The sequence below is a fragment of the Gorilla gorilla genome, chromosome 8 (assembly GCF_029281585.2).
Source record: "Gorilla gorilla gorilla isolate KB3781 chromosome 8, NHGRI_mGorGor1-v2.1_pri, whole genome shotgun sequence".
Taxonomy (NCBI): Eukaryota; Metazoa; Chordata; class Mammalia; order Primates; family Hominidae; genus Gorilla; species Gorilla gorilla.
This window is the reverse complement of record NC_073232.2, coordinates 112,581,197-112,603,331: the sequence shown is the minus strand read 5'-3', so window position 1 is coordinate 112,603,331 and position 22,135 is coordinate 112,581,197. Positions and strand designations below refer to the sequence as shown.

The 22,135-nt window shown below is 47.5% G+C and overlaps 1 protein-coding gene across 1 annotated transcript in view; it reads left to right on the top strand.

Annotated features, from left to right (window-relative positions):
- The first annotated feature begins 15,937 nt into the window (after positions 1-15,937).
- The window catches only part of PKD2L1 (polycystin 2 like 1, transient receptor potential cation channel), a 41,763-nt gene continuing 35,565 nt past the window's right edge, over positions 15,938-22,135 (top strand). The window contains 2 exon segments of the mRNA XM_004049946.5: positions 15,938-16,172; positions 16,718-16,831. Of these exon segments, the coding sequence (XP_004049994.3) occupies positions 15,938-16,172; positions 16,718-16,831 (349 nt within the window).

Sequence of the window (22,135 nt, the reverse complement as noted above, 5' to 3'; positions counted from 1 at the left end):
TTGCCCTCGGTCCCTGAGATGCTCTGACCCTACTGATCTGTCCCTGTGCCCCCATCTTTTCCGGGTCTGTAGGAGCCTTACCATGAGAGCTCAGAACCAGGCAGGCTATGCATTCACCCGGTGTCCTTCCATGCCCATGTCTCTCCCAAATACTGCCCTAGGATCCTTCCCCTGGGAAGAGGAGAAAATACGGAGTGCTGCGCCAATGATTCACTTCCCAGGAAGACAAGCACCTGGGATTTCCTGGGAGGAAGACTAAGCAGCTCCTTTGTTGGCCACTGGTCTCAGGGTCAGGCCAACTCTCTGGCCAGTGACCAGGAGACTGCATTCCAGTCCTGGCTCCCTGTCCAGTGTGAAAGTTCTGAACAAGACTGGATGATTTCAGATGTGGACAGCTCATCCAGTCATGCCTCAGAAGTACTTGGCATGTGGCACAGAAATCTGTACGTGGTCTGACCCCCTTCAGGTTCTCTCTGCAATGTCTAATTTGCTTAATTCTTTTGTTTTTTGTTTTTTTGAGAGGAAGTCTCGCTCTCTCCCCCAGGCTGGAGTGCAGTGGTGTGATCTCGCTTCACTGCAACCTCTGCCTCCCGGGTTCAAGAAATTCTCCTGCCTCACCCTCCCAAGTAGCTGGGATTACAGGCATGCGCCACCACACTTAGCTAATTTTTTGTATTTTTAGTAGAGACGGGGTTTCACCATGTTGGCCAGGCTGGTTTTGAACTCCTGACCTCAGGTGATCCACATGCCTTGGCCTCCCAAAGTGCTGGGATTACAGGCATGAGCCACCACGCCTGGCCCGGAGAATATTTTCATTCTATTTCTCTTTTGAGCAGAGATCACCTCTACTCCTGAGGCCCTGGTCACACTGTGGTTCTCAAGTGACAGTGGTCAAACCAACACACTGATTTGGATTCTAAGATGTATTTTTTTTTTGGTCTGGGGGCCCTACCTCAGCAAAAGGAACAATAGTTTCAACAATTATGACAGCAAAAAGTTTGAGACCAGCTTGGCCAACAAAGTGAAATCCCATCTCTACTAAAAATACAAAAATCAGCTGGGCATGGTGGGAAGTGCCTGTAGTCCCAGCTACTTGGGAGGCTGAAGCAGGAGAATTGCTTGAACCCGGGAGGCGAAAGTTGCAGTGAGCTGAGATCACACCACTGCCCTCCAGCCAGGGTGACAGAGCAAGACTCTTTCTCAAAAAAAAAAAAAAAAAAAAAAAAAAATTGTGATTTTGTATTATTTTGTTTACAGCCAAGCTCCTTAATTTTGGTATTCAAAGTGCTTCATGATTTTACTCTGAACACCCTATTCCAGCCTTAATTCTCACTTCCCACTTAGTATAACTTGTATCTTCATCAAACTGCACATTTGTCAACAGAATATAAAATAAAACTCTGAAAAACCCCTGCACTCTTGCTGATTTCTAAACATGCTTCATTTTCCCAAGTTTTTCTTCCCCTGAACTCTGCCTGTCAAAATATTACCCGGGATCCAGCAATTCCACTCCTAGATATAAACCCAACAGAAATGAAAACATATGCCCACACAAATGTATACATGAATATTCACTGGAGTATTATTCATAATGGTCAAAAAGTGGAAACAACCTAAATGTCTGTCAACTAATGAACAGATAAGATGAGCACTTTGGGAAGTGGAGGTGGGGGGATCATGGCAACATAGTGAGACATTGTCTCAACAATAAAAATACAGCCTGAGCAACATAGCAAGACCTCGTCTATACCAAAAATCATTTTTTAAAACTTAGCTGGGCCTGGTGGCACAAGCCTGTAGTCCCAGCTACTCAGGATGCTGAGACCAGAGGATTGCTTGAGCCCAGGAGCTGCAGTGAGCTATTATTACGCCACTGCACTCCAGCCTGGGCAACAGAGTGATACCCTGTTTTAAGAAAAAAAATATCAGCCAGGCATGGTGACACGTGTTTGTAGTCCCAGCTACTTGGGAGGCTGAGGCAGGAGGATCACTTGAGCCCAGGAAGTCAAGGCTGCTCAGCTGTCACCATGCCACTGCTCTCCAGCCTGGGTAACAAAGTGAGACCCTATCTCAAAACAACAACAACAAAAAAGAAAGAAAATAAATACATAAAATGAAAATAAAAAAAAAAATTAGCCAGGTATGGCTGTGTGTGCCTGTAGTCCTAGCTACTCTGGAGGCTGAGGTAGTAGGATCACTTGAGCCCAGGAGTTTGAGGTTACAGTGAGCTATGATTGTGCCACTGCACTCCAGCCTGGGTGACAGAGTGAGAACCTGTCTCTAATAATAAGATATGGGATACCCACACCGTGGAATACCATTTGAGAATAAAAAAGAATGAAGTACTGCTAAGTACTGTAACATAATGAGCCTTAAAAATAGAATGCTAAGTGAAAGCAGCCAGTCACAAAGTCTCACATGTTGTTTGCTTCCATTTATATGAAATGTCCAGAATTGGCAAATTTATAGAGACAGAAAGTAGATTGGTGGTTGCCCAGGGCTTGGAAGGAGGATGGAGGATGTTGGGGGGTGATGGCTAAGGAATGCAGGGTTTATTTTTGGAGTAATAAAACTGTTCTAAAATGGATTGTGATGGATGCACAACCTGTGAATATACTAAAAGCCATTAAATTGTATGATTTAAATGGATGAATTCTATGGTATATAAATTATATCTCAATAAGAAAAGTATATAAAAAAAAGAAAAACTAAAGACTGGGCATGGTGGCTCACGCTTGTAATGCTAGCACTTTTGGGAGGCCGAGGCGGGTAGATCGCCTGTGGTCAGGAGTTCCAGATCAGCCTGGGCAACGTGGTGAAACCCCGTCTCTACTAAAAATACAAAAAATTAGCCAGGGGTGGTGGTGGGCACCTATAATCCTAGCTGCTTGGGAGGCTGAGGCAGGCTGAGGCAGGACAATCGCCTGAACCCGGGGGGTGGGGGTGGAGTCTTGCTCTGTTGCCCAAGCTGGAGTGCAGTGGCACGATCTCAGCTCACTGCAACCTCCACCTCTGGGGTTCAAGCAGTTCTCCTACCTCAAGCTCCCAAGGAGCTGGGATTACAGGCGTGCACCACCACACCCGGCTAATTTTTGTATTTTTAGTAGAGATGAGATTTTGCCATGTTGGCCAGGCTGGTCTCAAACTCCTGACCTCAAGTGATCCACCTGCCTTGTCCTCCGAAAGTGCTGTGATTACAGGCGTCAGCCACTGCACCTGGCTGGAGATCTTTATAACTCTAGATGATTGAGCTATAGTCTCCAGAGGAAAGGTACACTGCAGACCAGCTCCAGAGAACGAGAGAAGACTTCCCGGAGGAGATGGTGCTAAATCCGAAGGGACCATTAAGGGTGAGTGTGGAGAAGGGCAGTTGGCAAGTTCAGAGACCTAGAGGAAAAGACTGAACGAGGACCCTTGAATATGGCTCCTCCTGGGCCCCAGGCTGGATAGATGGTGTAGCACATCTTTCCCCGGTAGAGAAGAGGCCAGAGCACTAGCCCCACACCTCCTTCTGTTGGCAGACATCTGTCTCTCCACACTATCCACAGAGCCATGGTCTTCCTCTCACTCCAGCCCTTTCTGTGTGTGCTAACACACGGGAATGTCTGCACACACAGGTATGCATACTGGCAGACAGGCCTCCACCAACTTATTATTACCTATCCCTGGGGCCCTGGGCTAGGTCCTCAGATCAGATAGTGCATGTGACTGGAAGCAGTTTATGTCTCAGGGCAGAATGTGTGAGATGGGTACTGACAGTCCCAGCAGATGAGGCCTGGGGACAAATGTCTTAGGACCAGGACCAGGGCCAGAGATTTCTGCAGTGGTCTGACCTTACAAAGATGCCTTTTCCCAGGCCACAGACTACTCCCTCCCTCCTCTGGAGGCCCATAGGGGATCTTTCCCCAGCCTGGAAGGCTACCCCATTCTGAGCAAGCCATCTAGGATGAACACATGGAGAGGAAAAGCAAACACAGGCCCAGGGCCTCCAACAACAAATAAACAAGCTGAAGGGAAAGTCTCTCTTGCCCTGACTCAGCTTCTGAGCCAAAGTAAAGAGAGAAGAGCAGCTTGCCCCCGCATTTTTTCTTTCTTTCTTTTTTTTCTTTTTGAGACGGAGTCTTGCTCTGTTGTCAGGTTGGAGTGCAGTGGTACAGTCTTGGCTCACTGCAACTTCTGCCTCCCAGGATCAAGCAATTCTCCTGCCTCAGCCTCCCAAGTAGCTGGGATTACAGGTGCATGCCACCCCTCCTGGCTAATTTTTGTATTTTTAGTAGAGATGGGGTTTCACCATACTGGCCAGGCTGGTCTCGAACTCCTGACCTCGTGATCTACCCGCCTCAGCCTCCCAAAGTGTTGGGGTTACAGGCATGAGCCACCGTGCCTGGCTCCCATGTTGCCTTCCTGGTCGTAGAGAGGTAAATCCCCATTTGCTTCCTGCAGTTGCTAAGAGTGCTCCCAGGAAGGTCACACTCTCTTCCAGAGTTCTGAACCCATGCCTCTCTCCCTGCTGTAGGTGAAAGGAACAGACAGGCCCTGGCCATTCCTGGCCCTTCACCCCTTTTGCTTCTCTCCTCCCAACTGCCCTTCCCAAGCTGCTGCTTCCCCTACAAGGGAACTGTTTCCTGAGTCCTTCTAGCCTCGTGCTCCAGCCAGCCATCTCTCCCCTGGCCTTCCCTTTGCCTGACAGTAACCTCTCCCACAGCTGATGTCACCCTGGCTTTGCACTGACACAGCAGCTGAGCTGGGCACAGCAGGGCTGCGAGGTCCAGAGGGCAGCTGGCTATGTCTGAGGCCAAACTTCCCTCAGTGCTCGCCCAGGGCTTTTCCTCAGCCAAGAGCCTGCTTCTCTCCCATTCTGTGCCTCTAAGCCAACGTAGCCACATGGGGATAGAGTGTTGACTGAGCCTCCCCTGTGCCCAGCGGAAAGTCAATTCTCTGCTGTGTGGGGGAGAATGGAGCCAAAGTTCTGCTCCCACCCCTGGGGAGCTCACAGATTTCTAAAAGAAACAGGACAAAGCACAATAGCAAACTGGGCAGGCTAGCATCTGATGAAGGCAGAGTGTAAACATACTATATTAAACAGGGTCGGAGTTCAGGGAAGAGAGAGGGGCGCCCTTCCTAAGAGGTGCCCCTAGAATCGGGTAGGGGAAGAGAATGGGCTGGTGACAGAGTCATTTAGTGTTTTTTTAAAATGTATTTTTATTTATTTAAGCGTCTATTTATGTGCACTGTGCTAGGTGCTTTGATAATCTACTAATATTTGACCACATATTTACCTGTATTTTGCAAGGCTCAGAAAAGTTGTACCAGCCTGGGAGCGCTGAGGTGGGGGATGTGATGGGGATTTGTCTGTACCTAACATCTGCTAGGTGCGTACCAGGTACTTCATATATTTTGTCTAGTAACTCATTCTTTCCAGCCACAGAACAAACATGCTGAGCAGAAACTCAGAAGGACACTTGCTGGGTGCTGCTTCTCCCCTGCCCTGCCACCACTCACCACTTCCCCCGTGATCACATTCCCTGCTGCATAAACCCTAGTACCTAGGAGGCCTGGCCCCTGGGCAAGTTACATTCTGGAAGGCTCCCCAGGTTGGCTAAAAGCTTCATCTTTCTACTCCAGCCCCCAACTCCACCTTTCTTCCCCATCTCTCCCTACTCAAGAGAGAAAGGGAAAATCCCATGCTAGCCCTCAGCTTTACCTTCAGCATCTAAGGTGTAAATTAATGTAATCAAGGTGAATTTCCATGCTGTTATTCTGCTCCTCCCACACCCGGGGTTGGCTGGATTCCCTTTTAAAGGCCAGAGTTATTCCCTTCTCATGTCCTAAGGGACTCTGGATTTGCAATGTCATCTGGCCCAGATATGTTCTTGCAGAATATTTGGTGTCCCCATGTCCTCCTTTCAGGCAGCAGCCCAGAAAGCCAACTACCTTTATCCCATCCTTCCTAAGCCTGCAGTTGAGGACCAGCCAGGGAGATGGAGGAGTGAAGCCTGGAGCCCCATGCACTGCAGGCCCCTCAGCCCTACCTCAGTTCCTGCAGCCTCAACAGCACTCAGAACCCCAAAGGGGGCTGTGGACCCTGTTGTTCCCAAGGACACGCCAAGAACCCATCATTCTTTCCCTCTAACATTCACTTTACCAAACCTCTGCTTTCCCCAGCCAAGTGTCAATGTCTTTTTTCTCATCCCCAAGAGCTGCTTGGCTCTCTGAGCCACCTGGCAAAGCTATGGCTGCCTATCGCGTAGTTCAGGGAGGTCTATGAGGCTCAGCTGAGTCTGGGACCTCACCACCAACTCTGGCACCAGAGGATAGATGGTCACTTGAGAAACAGGGACCCCAGGAAAGGGATGGGGCCTGGTGCTGGCCAGCTAGCTTCCAGCCAGGGCAGGCTGACACCTGGGATCCAGGCTGAAGCCACCATTCAGGTAATACCGTTACCTCCTTCATGTTTTAGGGCTTCCAAGCAAGAAGCAGCCAAAGGCAGAGGAATGGAAATGTAGGGCTTGCTTGGGAGGGTAAGTGTGCCTGAACGCTTCCAGGAGCAGGCACAGAGTCTCATCCAGGGCATGGGAGGAGCCATGATGGAGGGTGGGGTCATGGGGAGAAAGAAATGAAATTGGGAAATGAAATCAGCACATGAGGTGAGAGGTGAAGGTTCAGTTGTCTCCCTGAGAGGTGGAGAGCAGATGTGGCACTTGATAGAAACCCCGGAGGGCTGAGGCTGTCATTTCTCCAAAGGAAGGCATGGAGGCAGTGCGAATGGGCCTCAGAGACCAGAGACTACAGGTAGGGCAGCTGACCAAGATGTTCACCTGGGCCATACTTCCCCAGGTCTGCTCCCACCTAGAGCAGCCTCGCCAGTAGCTAAGTGTGGCAGGGATGTGAAGGCAAGCCCATTCTTGGGGGACACAGAACTCCCGATGGCCCATTGTGGCTCCCAGAAGGTTTCACTGAACCTCTCTTTGACTATGCCACGGCTGCCCTCCCAATCTTCCTATCCTATCTCCTTCACTCAGGCAGGACTTTCCTCACTCTCTGACAGCGCTCTCAGCCTCACTCAGCTCCCTGTTTTCTCTCATAGATGTTTCCCCCACGAAAAACCACACATAGTTGCCCAGACTTAGTGTCTGCTTCTCAGAGGAGCCAGTTTAATATGGGCCATTACTAGACCTCTAGAATGATAAAGCCCTATGGGTTTAGGACCTGTTAGCCAGCCCAGATCTGAACCTGCAGAGTTATCCAGAGGGGGGAAAAAAAAGGTAAGGTATAGGAAGAAGCTGTGGAGAAAAGTGGTCTCTAGATTGAGGCCCCGCTGAAGGCTCAGCCCCTCCAAACTGGATTATCTGCTCTTCTACATCCAGAAAAGAGCAGGCTCTCCATATTGACATGCATGGGGCCAGGGTCCTGCTGCCACCCAGTGGCCCTGGTAGGTAAACACCTTTGTGGCCTCCCACTGGGTCCTTTGATTCCACTGGTGAAGGTAGGAGTGAAGAATTTGTTCTGCTGGTTGGGGTTCTCTCCCTCTCTCATTTACAGCATAAATTACAAAAATCCTGACTTCCAAACTTAACTCCCAACCTTTCCTCCTTTAAAATTAAAACCATAGTCGGCTGAGCACTGTGGCCCACCCCTGTAATCCTAGCACTTTGGGAGGCCGAGGTGGGTGGATCACCTGAGGTCAGGAGTTCGAGACAAGCCTGGCCAACATGGCGAAACCTCATCTCTACTAAAAATACAAAAATTAGCCAGGCATGGTGGCGAGCGCCTATAATCCCAGCTACTCGGGAGGCTGAGGCAGGAGAATCGCTTGAACCCAGGAGGCTGAGGTTGCAGTGGGCCGAGATTGTGCCACTTCACCCCAGCCTGGGCAAAAGAGCAAAACTCTGTCTAAAAAAAAAAAAGCACCATAGTCACACACATCTGTGAATGTACTACAACCATTGAATTGTCTGTTTTAAGTGGGTGAATTTTATGGCACGTGATTCTATCTCAATAAAGCTGTTTTAAAATCAGCACCATAAGAAGAAGTGGGTGAGGCTTTTAGTACGTGAAGATGAGGATGGTTGTTTCCGTTTCTTAGGGTATCCCCAAACCGATATGAAAGAAAGTCACACAGTAGGTACTCAACAAATCTTTAATAAATTACTAGTGTTGTTAAAGGAGCCAGTTTTTTTTTCTTTTTTTTTTGTAATTTCTTTTTTTTTTTTTTTTGAGCCACTTTTTTCATTGCCTCACCACTTACCCTTGAAGCTGTACACCTTCATTCCCCCAAATCTGTAGGCATCAAAAGCCTTCTTACTTTCCAAGGTCACCTGAGACCTTCTAGTCTAAACATCCAAAAGCTTTTCATTGATCAGAACCCTCCTTGAACTTTTTTATTTTTTTGAGATGGAGTTTTACTCTTGTTGCCCAGGCTGGAGTACAATGGCACGATCTCGGGTCACCACAACCTCCGCCTCCTGGGTTCAAGCTATTCTTCTGCCTCAGCCTCCCGACTAGCTGGGATTACAGGCGTGCGCCACCACACCTGGCTGATTTTGTATTTTTAGTAGAGATGGGATTACTCCATGTTGGTCAGGCTGGTCTCGAACTCCCAAAGGTGATCCGGCCCACCTCGGCCTCCCAAAGTGCTGGGATTACAGGTGTGAGCCACCGCGCTTGGGCCCAAAAAGGATCTCTTTAAAGACATGGGGCCGGGTGCGGTGGCTCATGCCTGTAATCCAAGCACTTTGGGAGAATGAGGCGGGAGGATCACTTGAGGCCAGGAGTTTGAGACCAGCCTGGGCAACATGTCTCTACAAAAAATACAAAAATTAGCCGGGTGTGGTGGTATGCCCTGTAGTCGTAGCTATCTGGGAGGCTGAGACAGGAGGATTGCTTAAGCCTGGGATGTTGAGGTTGCAGTGAGCTGCAATTGCACCTCTACACTCCAGCCTGGGCAACAGAGTGGGACTCTGTCTCAAAAAACAAACAAAAAACAAATTTTACTATTTTTCCCACACAGATGACTAGCGGGATATTGATGAAGCTTAAGGTCTCATGCCCAGGATGCTTTCTTATAGGTACGTGATTCCCAATGTCTTCCATTAAGAATCATTGTCATAGTGAGCCATGGTTATTTATGGACTGTGTCCTATGGTTTACACTTACTGAGGTGGAAACGGTTAAGAATCAGTATGTAGTATACAGAAGGTGGTTTGAAGCTTGCCTCTCCCTGTAGAACTTGGAATGTGAATTACCCCAAGATTCTTTTTTTTTTTCTTTTTTTGAGACAGAGTCTCGCTCTGTCACCCAGGCTGGAGTGAGTGGCACAATCTTGGCTCACTGCAAGCTCCGCCTCCTGGGTTCACGCCATTCTCCTGCCTCAGCCTCCTGAGTTGCTGGGACTACAGGCGCCTGCCACCATGCCCGGCTAATTTTTTGTATTTTTAGTAGAGGCAGGGTTTCACCATGTTGGCCAGGATGGTCTCGATCTCCTGACCTTGTGATCTGCCTGCCTCAGCCTCCCAAAGTGCTGGGATTACAGGCGTGAGCCACCGCGCCCGGCCAACCAAGATTCTTTTGTCTGGAATATGGAAGGCGACTTTCCCCAGGGGTTCCTTCAGGAGAACTTACAAGATCATGGGCCACAAGTTTCCTTCCTATAGACTTTGCTATTTCTGGCTCTTCATTGGAGTGCAGTGGATCTGGGGGTCACTGAAGAAGCTTGTTGGGATGGGCATACTGTGAAAAGGGAGCTCACTGGTGGCAGAAATGGGGTAATCCTCACCCCAGTGTCTACACTTGGACGGCATATTACCAAAAACCACATCCCAGTGAAGCCATGGGACCAATTCGCCAAGTGGGTTAAAAAGCTTCCTGATGAAGCCGAGCATGGTGGCTCACGCCTGTAATCCCAGCACTCTGGGAGGCCGAGGCCGGCGGATCACAAGTTCAGGAGATCAAGACCATCCTGGCTAACAGGGTGAAACCCCGTCTCTACTAAAAATACAAAAAAATTATCCGGGCATGGTGGCGGGTGCCTGTAGTCCCAGCTGAGGCAGGAGAATGGCGTGAACCCGGGAGGCGGAGGTTGCAGTGAGCCGAGATCACGCCACTGCACTCCAGCCTGGGGCGAGAGAGCGAGACTCCGTCTCAAAAAAAAAAAAAAAAAAAAAAGCTTCCAGATGAAGAGGTGCTTCTGGCTTTGATGGGCTACAAGGCTTGTCATGTGGTTATAAAATTCATCTAATAGGTGCTGTCACTCAAAGATTACCTTTGGAATTCTCTCCAGGCCAAAGGGTATCACTCCATTCTACTGGTGTCAGCTGCTTGAAATAGTGTAGACACAGAGAATTCTGGGACCCGTGTCGCTCAGAAACAATGTCAAAGTCCTGGCTGAAGGTAGCTACATTACCCACGAATTGCTGTATACGAGTGGAATATACAAGCATGGATGCAACAGCAAGAGAACTAAATTTGTTTTGTGCTTCAAAGTACACAGTTTATAAAGCCTTCTATATTCTATTATCTAAATCCTAAAACAGTCCTTAAAGTCAGCAGGGCAGGCATTGCTATCAACACTTTGGAGATTTGCAGATAGGTAAACTGAGTCTCAAAAGCGACTTGTTCAGAACCATATACTAGTAAGTTGCTGAGCCCTGCTAAACCCAGGGACTTTATTCACATTTTTTGTTTGTTTGAGACAGAGTCTTGCTCTGTTGCCCAGGCTGGAGTGCAGTGGCATGATCTTGGCTCACCGCAACCTCCACTTCCCAGGTACAAGTGATTCTCCTGCCTCAGCCTCCCGAGTAGCTGGAATTATAGGCAGATGCCACCATGCCCGGCTAATTTTTGTATTTCTAGTAGAGACAGTGTTTCACCATGTTGGCCAGGCTGGTCTCGAACTCCTGACTTCAGGTGATCCGCCCGCCTCAGTCTCCCAAAGTGTTGGGATTACAGGCATTAGCCACCGCACCCGGCTGACACTGGTTTGTCGATGGCATCGACAAGAGGAAAAGTCAAGTGCCAGTAGGAGCTTGAGGACATGGAGAAAGGTACTGGACACAAGATAATCAGGAGATGCCACTTGATTACCACATTTGCAACTTCTTGAGCAAGTTTAAACATCATAAGAATGCAGAGAATTTTTTGAGAACATTTCTCAAGCCGTGTTGCATAAGCTGTGCTTCTGGGGCCAATACGGGTTGATCCATACACATGGGGAATGCTTAACCCTAAGCAGGAGAAAGCAATCGGATTTTACCCAGGTAGGTGACCAAAGGTGAATAAAGCAGTCCACTGGTGGCCTTGAACAATCAGAGATGTGAGACTTGTCACATGATGACCCTCCTTCAGCACAGTCAAACCCCTGCTGATCACAAGCCTCCTCCAGAATTCAAAATTACCCAATGGGAATCATATACCATCTCCTATTGCTTTTCCTGCTTCTCTGGACCATACTGTTAGCTTCCTGTTCATCAGCCCTATCCTAAGGTCCAGTTATGCAAGGCAGGGGTCTTTTTGCAATTATTTAAAAGGCTTGTAGGTGAGAGGTAGTGGCTCCCTTTTCCTTTGTCGTCAGCTTATCTAACATAAGGTGGTTGATTCTGGCACAGTTCTTCCTCCTTTTTCTTTTTTTTTTCTGGAGAGTTTCCAAATTTATTGTTTATCAATTGACTCATCTTGGAAATTGAGCTGTAAAACACCAGGATAGAGGATAGTCTTGGTTGCCAAATCTGTTCCCCCACCAGGGCAGTGTTGTATACTTCCAAAACTTTCTAGGTCTCCTCCACATGACTCAAGGGATGGGAATTTCACCACCTCTCATGGGAGATTGTTTTATAGCCTCTTACATCTTACCCATGATGAAAGTTCTGACGAAACATTTTTTTCCCCTTTGGTTCATTCATTACCCTTAGATAATCCCCTAAAGAGCACCTTCACAATCCGTCTTCTTCTATGGGGCTTATGCCTTCAACTATCTGCACATGGCTGTCAGGACCCCATCCCACACACATGCATCTGCACATGGCTGTCAGGACCCCATCCCACACACATGCACCTGCACTCCTTAGCTCTTCAGCCAGGCCTACCCACATACAATTCTTTTCATCTTTCCTCATACATCAAAACCTCAAGTGAATTGGAAGCAGGATTATGGCTCTCTTCTCAAGATTTTCTCACGTCAGCTGCATCCCTTCTCCTCAACCACATGCCAGGTTTGTGTATGCCAATAGCCATTCACCAATGGAAATGAGGTTTTTCTGGAATGCTGTGTTCTATAGTTAAAAAAAAAAGATTCCTCCTACCCATAGCTTATATCTAGGTTGGATCAATATTTATACAAACTATAATAAGGAGGAAAAATCTAAAAGAAGTCTGGGACTACCTTAAATCTCCATCCCCCCAAGAAACATTTAAACTACAAATAAAAATCTCAAAATAATATATTTCCCTTAAACATAGGCTATGAATTAATAAAATAAATTCAATCACCTTTTGGTAAAGGAAGCATGAAAGGATTGACTACTCATTTCTTTATGGATGAAAAATTAGCATGGATGAGTGCCGCAAATGAAAAAGAACCCTTCCTTTTCTTCTTATTTTGTCATTTCCTTCCCACTGACTTGGTCAGAAGCCACCTCCTTTTGTTCTTCAACCACTCTGAATAGCTGGTAGTTTCCGTGGTCTCTGAAGGGATTCACGCACACCACAGTTCTCGGCAGCAATAGGGACCACCAGAGGTCCTCACCCTCGTTATGCAACCTCAGGCCTTCCCCCTCCTCTGTTTTCTCCCAACTTCACTAAGGGCCAGTCTTCTACAACCCTAGGGGCATCACAGACATCTTCAGAGCCCCAAGACCCCACCTATCATTCCTATGCTTAGAAGGAACTTCTTCTTTTCCAAACCTTCCCATCCAAACCTGATGGGGCTCTTCCTTCCCAAACCTCGCCCATCCATCAAGATCTAGCTTCTGTTTCATTTCCTCCAGAGGAAGCTTCCTTTTCCTCTGAACTTCATAATGTTTAGTGTCTATACCATTAAAATAGGCTACCTCACATTATTCATGCCTCCATTTGCTGCTGCTGCTTTTTTTTTTTTTTTTTTTTTTTTTTTGAAACAAGCTCTTTCTCTGTCACCAAGGCTGGAGTGCAATGGCATGAACACGGCTCACTGCAGCCCTGACCTCCCGGGCTCAAGCAATCCTCCTGCCTCAGCCTCCTGTGTTTTTGGGATCACAGACATGCATTACCATGCCCAGCTAATTTTTTGATTTTTTTGTAGAGACAGGGTCTCACTTTGTTGCCCAGGCTGGTCTTGAACTCCTAGTCTCAAGCTCGGCCTCCCAAAGTGCTGATGTTAGCCACTGTGCCTGGCCCATTTGCTCCATTTTTTAAAGTTTTATTTTATTTTTAATTGATAAATAATAATGCTATATACTTATGAGGTACAATGTGACATTTTGATACATGTATACATTGTGGAGTGATCAAATCAGGTGAATTAGCATATTCATTACTTCAAATATTTATCATTTCTTTGTAGTAAGAACTTTTAAATCCTCTCTGTTAGCTATTTTGAAGTACACAGTACCTCATTATCAACTGTAGTCACCACACTGTGCAACAGAACAACAGAACATATTTCTCTTGCCTGATTGAAAGCTTTTATCCATCGACCACTCTCTTCCCCTCTCACCCACCCCTCGCCCCCAGCCTCTGGTAACCACCATTCTACTCTCTACTTCTACGAGTTCAATTTTTTTAGTTTCCACATACAAGTGAGAGCATAGGGCATCTGTCTCATTATGCCTGGCTTATTTCACTTAACATAATGTTCTCTAGGTTTATCTATGTTGTCGTAAATGACAGAATTTTCTGTGTTTTTTTTTCAAGGCTGAATGTATTATATTGTGCATATATACCACATCTTTTAAATCCGTTCGTCAGTTGATGGATACTTAGATTGTTTCCATATCTTGGCTATTATTAATAATCCTGCAATGGACATGGGAGAGGAGACAGCTATTCAACACACTGATTTCAATTCCTTTGAGATTCTTGGAGCATATGGTAATTCTATTTTTAGTTTTTTGAGGAACCTCCATACTGTTTTCCAAGATGTCCGTACTAATTTACAATACAGCCAAGCATACAAGGGGCCCCTTTTCTCCACAGCCTTGCCAACACTTGTTATCTTTCTTTCTTTCTTTTTTCTTGAGACAGGGTCTTGCTCTGTTGCTCAGGCTGGAGTGCAGTGGTGTGATTTCAGCTCACTGCAGCCTCACCGCCTCAGCCTCCCCAGCTCAAGTGGTTCTACCACCCCAGCCACCTGAGTAGCTGGGACTACATGCACGCACCCCATGCCTGGCTAATTTTTTTTGTTGTTGTTGTTTTGTAGAGGCGGTGTTTCACCATGTTGCCCAGGCTGGTCTTGAACTCCTGAGCTCAAGTGATCCTCCTGCCCTGGCCTCCCAAAGTGCTGGAATTACAGGTGTGGGCAACCACACCCAGCCAAGATCTCTTTATAGGGACACTCAAGACTGATTATTTTGACAAGGCTGATGTTTTGCTGAATGTGAAGGTGGGCTTCAGGCCAGTGAGTAGCCCTGGGTGGGGAGCCAGGAGTTAGGAGAGGAAAGTCTCTCCTCTAGCCTCAAGGAGGAGAAACTGCAGGGTGACCACCACCACCTGTGGGACCAGCCCCATTCTGGGGCATCATGCATGCCTATAGGGGAGCTGGAGCAGGTGATCAGAAGCTGGAGCAGGGCATAGGCAGGGATGTGCTTGGGGGCCCATGCCACAGTTTTAATTCAGAGACCTGCAGTTATAAAGAAAGCAGATTAATCCTGATATCACGGATAGTTCCACTTTGTGCTCAAGTTTACAATTCTAGGCCCAGGACTAAGCAGAGCCATGGGAAAAGGTTCCCAGCTCAGCTGGGTCCAGATATCCACTCCCCTTTAGTCCCACATCATACTGTCCTTGTCCTTTGTTCTCCGATCCAGCCTCCCAACCAGGTCTTAGCCTTTTTCCCATACTGAGCCCCACACCCTTAAGGAAGCCCCTCTCTTGGTGTATCTCACCTGTAAGCCATGGAAAGGCAAGCCTCAGAACAAGGAATATAGACAACCTAGGACTCTGTGGTCCTCTCCCCTGCCCCCTCAGTGCCCTGAAGTATGTGAGACTGGGGTTCCTCCTGCCACTGTCCTTTCCCCACGGCTGAGAGGGTGAAGTGAGGGAATGGAGCTGCCCATCTCTGCTCCACCAGGGGACAGCTGAAGGTGAGACAGGACAGGAGCCTCAGACCCATTGGCTGAACCTGGGAGGTGGGCAGAGCCTGGGAGGGGGACAGCGCTCTTCAGCTTTCCTCCTGGCCTTGGTCCCCACCCCAATCCATGTCGGCCCTTTTAGGAGCTTTTAGTGGAAATGAGCTCAGACCCGCAGCACAGGCCCCCAGCTCCCCTCCTGTCTCAGCTCCTCCCATTGCTCTTTCATCGTCTCTTCTGTCCGACCTCTGGGCCATCTCTCCACCAGGCACATCTGCGAGCAGCCCCCTTCGTCCCCAGCATCGCCTTTTCCTCCCGTTTCTCCTTCCACTCCCAGCTCCACATCCTCCTTCTATTCTCCCCTCTCCCCTCTTCAAACCCCCACCTTCCAGTTTCCTCACCTCCCCTTTCGGCTGGTCCCCTGGGGCTTGCAGCAAGAGGGAGAGAGAGCTCCTGACAGGATTGATGGTCCTTCCCCACCCTGTCCTCTCATCCGCTCCCTCCCCAGCAGGCACAGACATCCCCCTACAAAAGGCAGGAGCCCAGGCTGTGTGGAAACAGCTGCTCTCAGAAGCCCTTCCATTTGCTCTCTGCTGGCTAGGCTGGGCTGTGCCTCTGCTCCCTCTTCCTCTAGCTGAGAGTGGGCACCTGGGGTACCGGGCCCCCCCACCTCATTCCCCATGAATGCTGTGGGAAGTCCTGAGGGGCAGGAGCTGCAAAAGCTGGGGAGTGGAGCCTGGGACAACCCCGCCTACAGTGGTCCCCCTTCCCCACACGGGACGCTGAGAGTCTGCACCATCTCCAGCACGGGGCCTCTCCAGCCCCAACCCAAGAAGCCTGAAGATGAACCCCAGGAGACGGCATACAGGACCCGGGTGTCCAGCTGCTGCCTCCATATCTGTCAAGGCATCAGAGGTACCAGATAGGGGGACAGTTCTCCTGGGATATTAGAATCAGGAGGAGTCACCAAAAGCTTTTGGGCAGGGGGTGGGGGTGGAATGTGATCTGAAGAAGAGGTGACCTTTCGGTGTCACTTTGGGGTGTATGAATTGCCCATGGTAGTGCTGCATGACCCAGAACACAGAGGCCAGCTGAGCGGTCTACCGGTTGTGGGGAGCCTGGCATGGTCATCACCTGGGGATCCAGAGAGGTATGTGGGAGCTGGTTTGAGGGAGGACATGGATGTGATGATGCCCTAGACTACCCCACCTGGAACAGGTGCCTCCTTTCCATGCCTTCATTCTCTACAAGCCAGGGCCTTCACCCCTGTCGACCTCAGGGAGCTGATGGGAAGGGCAAGCATGGGTGTGGGTACAGTAGCCAGATTCAGCCAAGGATGAAGGTGATGGGCAAGGAAGGGCAGGGGTGGAAAGGGGCTAAAGTCCAGAGACAGATGGGTGGGGATGACTGGGAGGAACACTGCCACTGAGCATCCCAGGCATCTCTCCCATGCCCCTTAGGACTTTGGGGAACAACCCTGACTGAGAACACAGCTGAGAACCGGGAACTTTATGTCAAGACCACCCTGAGGGAGCTGTTGGTATATATTGTGTTCCTGGTGGACATCTGTCTATGTGAGTAGCATCTGTGTTTGTGTACATCTGTCTGTGAGAAACATCTATGTGAGCACTATCTGTATAAACATTCCTGTGGGCAACATCTGTGGAGCCAGCATCTATCTGTGTAAGCAGGCTATATCCGGGAACTTTAGATAACAATATTCCAATCCCATCTATTTACCTTTGCAGCTTAAGATATTTTGTTTAAAAGGAATTTGTCAGTAGAGGAAGGCAGTTTGGTCAAGAATTACAAGGGGAAACCAGTTTTTGGCAGCCATTGTTTTCTATTGGCTGAAAAGGTGAAAGGTGAAAATATTTCACCCTTCTGTAGAGAGTGGGCTGGCACGGTGGCTCATGCCTGTAATCCCAGCACTTTGGGAGGCCGAAGTGGGCACATCACCTGAGGTCAGGAGTTTTGAGACCAGCTTGGCCAACATGGCGAAACCCTGTCTCTACTAAAAATACAAAAATTAGCTGGGTCGCAGGTGCCTGTAATCCCAGCTACTCAGGAGGCTGAGGCAGGAGAATCGCTTGAACCCAGGAGCAGAGGTTGCAGTGAGCCAAGATCGTGCCACTACACTCCAGCCTGGGGCACAGAGCAAGACTCTGTCTCTCTGTCTCCAAAAAAAAAAAAAAAAAAAAAAAGATTGGAAAACCCCTCCCTTCTGTTTGGAAAGATAGTTAAGTGGGCTTCACATAGTTATTATACTATATCCGATTCATGTTTCTTTAGAGGCAGAGAAAAAAATGGAAGAAAAAAGAGAGGAAGTAAAAGATCCAGGCGACCTTAGATCTCAGATCCCTGTTAAGAGAGGGAGGGAAACACATGGTGTGGTGATGGTCCCATGTGAGAGACCACCATGTCACATGCCATTGGAGGAAGCTTATTGAGGCTCTAGCTATAGACACAAACTGAGAAAGTTTGATCTCTAAGTTGAGAGAAGCAAGTGAAAAGATAGGAGGGCGACTGTGGAAAGATAGAGTCAAAGAACTGTAAATAATAATAAAATTGGACCAAACAGATGCTATTAGACTTGTAGGTAATGACAGCAACTTTGTATTTGGTTTATTACTTCTTTCAAAAATTGCACAAGTGACGTTTGCCTAGTTTAATATAGTTGTGTGTGGGGTTGTGTTTTGATTAAAGCTGTAGGTTGAATCATACAACTAAGATGCCTTCTTTACTAGGTGTTCTAGGCTCCACAATACTCTGTTCTTGTCAGGGTGCATAAATCTTTTGAAAGTGGAGTCAAAGAGTCTCATAACATTAATGTTGATGAAATGTTGTCTTATTTTTTGAGCCACCCACATTTGTGCAAGCCGTCTAGGAAAACTGGCAGAAAGCACTTTGTTCTGGCTGTGCTCTATCGGAACTCGTTCCATGCTGGACAGAGGGGACAGTCCTCTGTGTTTGTCACTGGCCACTCGGCAGGGAGTGAAAGGACACAGTGCATGTGAGGAACAACGGCCGGCCCAATGTACATATTGTGGGGCCCTTTCAATTCCTTTCAGCAAATGGCTGTCAGAAATTCATTTGTTGACGTATTGATTTTTTTTGTCCTAACCATCTGCTAGCAAGGAGAAGTCATCTCCTTTTTCAGATCCCGTGACAGCAGCTGAAACCCACAGGCAGAGCCTTTCTCTATAAATGACTTAAACGTCTCTCTTTCCAGATTAGCCTCTGGAACAGGACTGTTTCTAGCTCCCCAGAGTTACAGTGAACCATTTCTAACTCCATTGTATGGAGCTGGGAAGGGTGGAAGCTTGGGTTCTGGAAGTCCAGGAGTCCAATCCACTCATGTTCTCTGCTTTCTGAGATCTCAGTGCACTGATGCATTGCCAGATGGTCTGTGACTTGCCAAAATCTGAGTCATAGACTTAGTCCAATAATTACAGAATCCTTGAGCACACATGGGCTTTAGAGCTCATCTAATTTTAGGATGCAGAATACGTGGAATCCTTTCTCTGTGATCCTTCCCATGGTGCTCTGTCAGGTGACCAACCAGCCCAACCTGGGGAGTGTCAGCGGGGCTGTCACTATTTCATGAGGCAACCCATTCTACTATTGGGCAGTTCTGTTTCCTTCCTCTTATGGAGCCACCTCCTCTGAACCAGACGTTGGACTGAGAAACACATAGATAACAGATACTTGGGCCTTTCCCCTCAGAGGCTCACTTCCTTTTCAGAACTTTCTTCTATTAAGCCAACTACTGAGGTGTTCCTGTTACTCTCTGAAGTGACAACCTTTCAACTGTTTGAATGAATATAGCTTGCCCTTGGTCATCTGTTCTCTAGGTTAAATAACTTCTATTTTATCATGGTACTTTTCTTAAACTAGTCATGATACTATGGTTTTCAGAGATGGTATTATGTAGGGATTGAAGGCATGGGCTCCAAATTTGCACAGGTTTGGGTCAAACACTGTGCACTGCCATTCACCATCTGAGGGCCCTCAAGCAATTTGCTTAACTTCTTTGAATTTCAGTTTCCTCATCGTACTTACCCAATCCAATAGGATTATATGAGATAATAGCCATGAAATCATTAACTCAGTGCCTGGCATATATTAAAAGCAATTTCAGAATGCTCTCCATACTGGTTGCCTGCCTGCAGACTTCATCTATGTGATGCCTGGCACTGGACAAAATATGCCATGGACAACCTGACAAGCACAGACTACTGTGATGCCATTATTTCTGTTGTACCCAGATTTGGGGGATCTGTGAGGAAATGCAGAGGAAGTGATATCGGAGCTAAAACCTGAGAGATATGGAGGATTTATCCCCTTGAAAGGGAGGTGAATAGAAAGAAAGTCTCTGGGAAGAGGGGAGAGCATGTGCCAAGGCCCAAAAGGGACAGAGGGCACAGTTTGGTTAAAGTGCATCAACGTGGCTGGAGCAGAGAGTTTGAGAAGCAAAGTGGTAAAAGACGACAAGTCTGGCCTTATAAGAAGGGGCCGATCATGAGGGGCCTTATAAGGCATGAGAAAGAATTTGGACTTTATTCTGAGGGGGACAGGGAGAGCTATTGAAAAGTTTTAAGCATAGGAGTGACATGACAAATTTTAAGTTCTCCTGAGGAGAGGGCAGAAGTATAAACCTTGGGTCACAGAGGTATCTCTGGGAAAGTTGAGTAGGGGAGATAATAGTCCTGTGCTAAGGATATTAATGGGATTTTTAAAAACAAAAACCTTACCAGGGCCACTGAGTCAATCTGGTGGCAGTATAGCATGCTGGTTAAGCAGTGAGGCTCTGAAGTCGACTACGTGGGTTCAAGGTCTGGCGCTTCCCCGATTATCAGCTGTGTGATCCTGAGCAAGTTTGCTACCTTCTCTTATCCTTGGATAATGATCATACCCACCTGAGAAGATTCTTAAGCAGGTTAAATAAAATAGCTCACTAATATGCTTAGCACAGTGTCTGTCTGGCACATGGTAAGTAGTGCCTATTGTCTTCAAGTCACAGCAGGCACTGTAAAACTATAAATGTGGCATCATAACCCAGCCAGCAGTGGAGGGTGAGGAAGGAAGAATTAATCTGATACCTTTAAACCTCGGAAAACCTCCAAGTCCTGTGGAATTGCGCTCTTAATAAAGACCCTGAAATCCTTAGACTACCTGAAAATGTGCCATTTAACTGCCTTGGGCCTTGAGAATTAAAGTCCGCACCCACAAAGTGCCGGCCCCACAAGAACTTTTTATGAAAGAGAATTAGAAGGCCTTCACATTCTGATGATTCCTATGACATCTAGTAAGATAATACTAATACTGGTTTCCTAGCCCCTGCCTCTACCTGCCTCTTCCTTTCAGACATATTTTCAGGCAAAATGGAGCCTTGGAATGGCCTCAGGAGGGCCCCTTCGGCGCTCTCCAAGGTCCTGGCCTCACCCCGCTGATGTCTCAGCTCTCCATTAGGCTCCCTGAGCTCTGGCCAACTGCATCTAGACCATAGGTTCTCAGTGGGGATGATGTAGCCCCCAAGAGTGTAAAAATAGTTTCTCCAAGGGCAAAAAGAATGCTTTAGGTATTACAATGGCTTTTGGGCCACTGAAGAGCCACGGTACATAAGCAAATGTAGAGTCTGTCTGCAGTGTCGGAATTGGGAGTGATTAGGAAGAAAATGTCTAAAGAGACTTCTGGGGAGATGGATAATGCAAAAAAGGTTAAGAAACACTGAACCAGATCCACTTAATTTGGCTAGTCAGTATGCTGACTGAGCTCTCCTGCCTAAGGATTGGGAATACACGTTATAAGCCTGAAAGCTGGCACCAAGCGGGGTGGCTGTTGTGTTGCTCTATCAGGATGCTGTTTTCTAAGAACTGGAGTGACGTGCAGTTGGATATGCAGCTGTGCCAGTGTGCTTTTCCATGTCAGTTCCCGTGACTGGGTTCAAATGCTCCAGGACCTGTGTTTACTATTAGGTAAACACAGTGGCATGATGAAAACATAAAAACATTGGAGTCAGACACACTGGATTCAAATACTAGCTCCTCTACTTCCTGGCTTTGTGACCTTGAACAATTGTTCTACCAATAAGGATAATAACATTTATCTTCTGGAGATAACATGCATAAAGAACCAAACACAATCACTGGTAGTAGTTATCTTTGTATTATCTAGTCGAAAATCAAAACCCTCACCTGGTCCTTTAGACTGTTCATTAAAAAAATACCTTTCAAGAGAGAAGCCAATCTGAAAAGGCTACATACTGTGTAATTCCAACTATATGCCATGGTGGAAAAGACAGAACTATGGAGATACTAAAAGTTGTCAGCGGCTTCCAGGGGTTGGGGAAACAGAAGGATGAATAGGTAAAGCACAGAGGATTTTTAGGGCAGTGAAATTACTCTGTGTGGTGAATACCTGTCATTTTACGTAAAACCCACACAATGTACAATACCAAGAGTAAAACCTAAGGTACACTGTGGACTTCGGGTAATAGTCATGTGTCAATGTAGGTCCATTGTATAACAAAGGTACCACCCTGGTGTTGGATGTTGATAGCAGGAGAGGCTGTACTTATGTGAGGACAGGGGATCTATGGGAAATCTCTGCACCTTTCATTCAATTTTGCTGTGAACCTAAAATTACTCTAAAAAAATAAAGTGGGCTGGGCACGGTGGCTCATGCCTGTAATCCCAGCACTTTGGGAGACCGAACTGGGCAGACTGCCTGAGGCCAGGAGTTCGAGACCAGCCTGGCCAACATGGTGAAACCCAATCTCTATTAAAAATACAAAAATTAGCCAGGCGTGATGGCGGGCACCTGTAATCCCAGCTACTCAGGAGGCTGAGACAGGAGAATCACTTGAACCTGGGAGG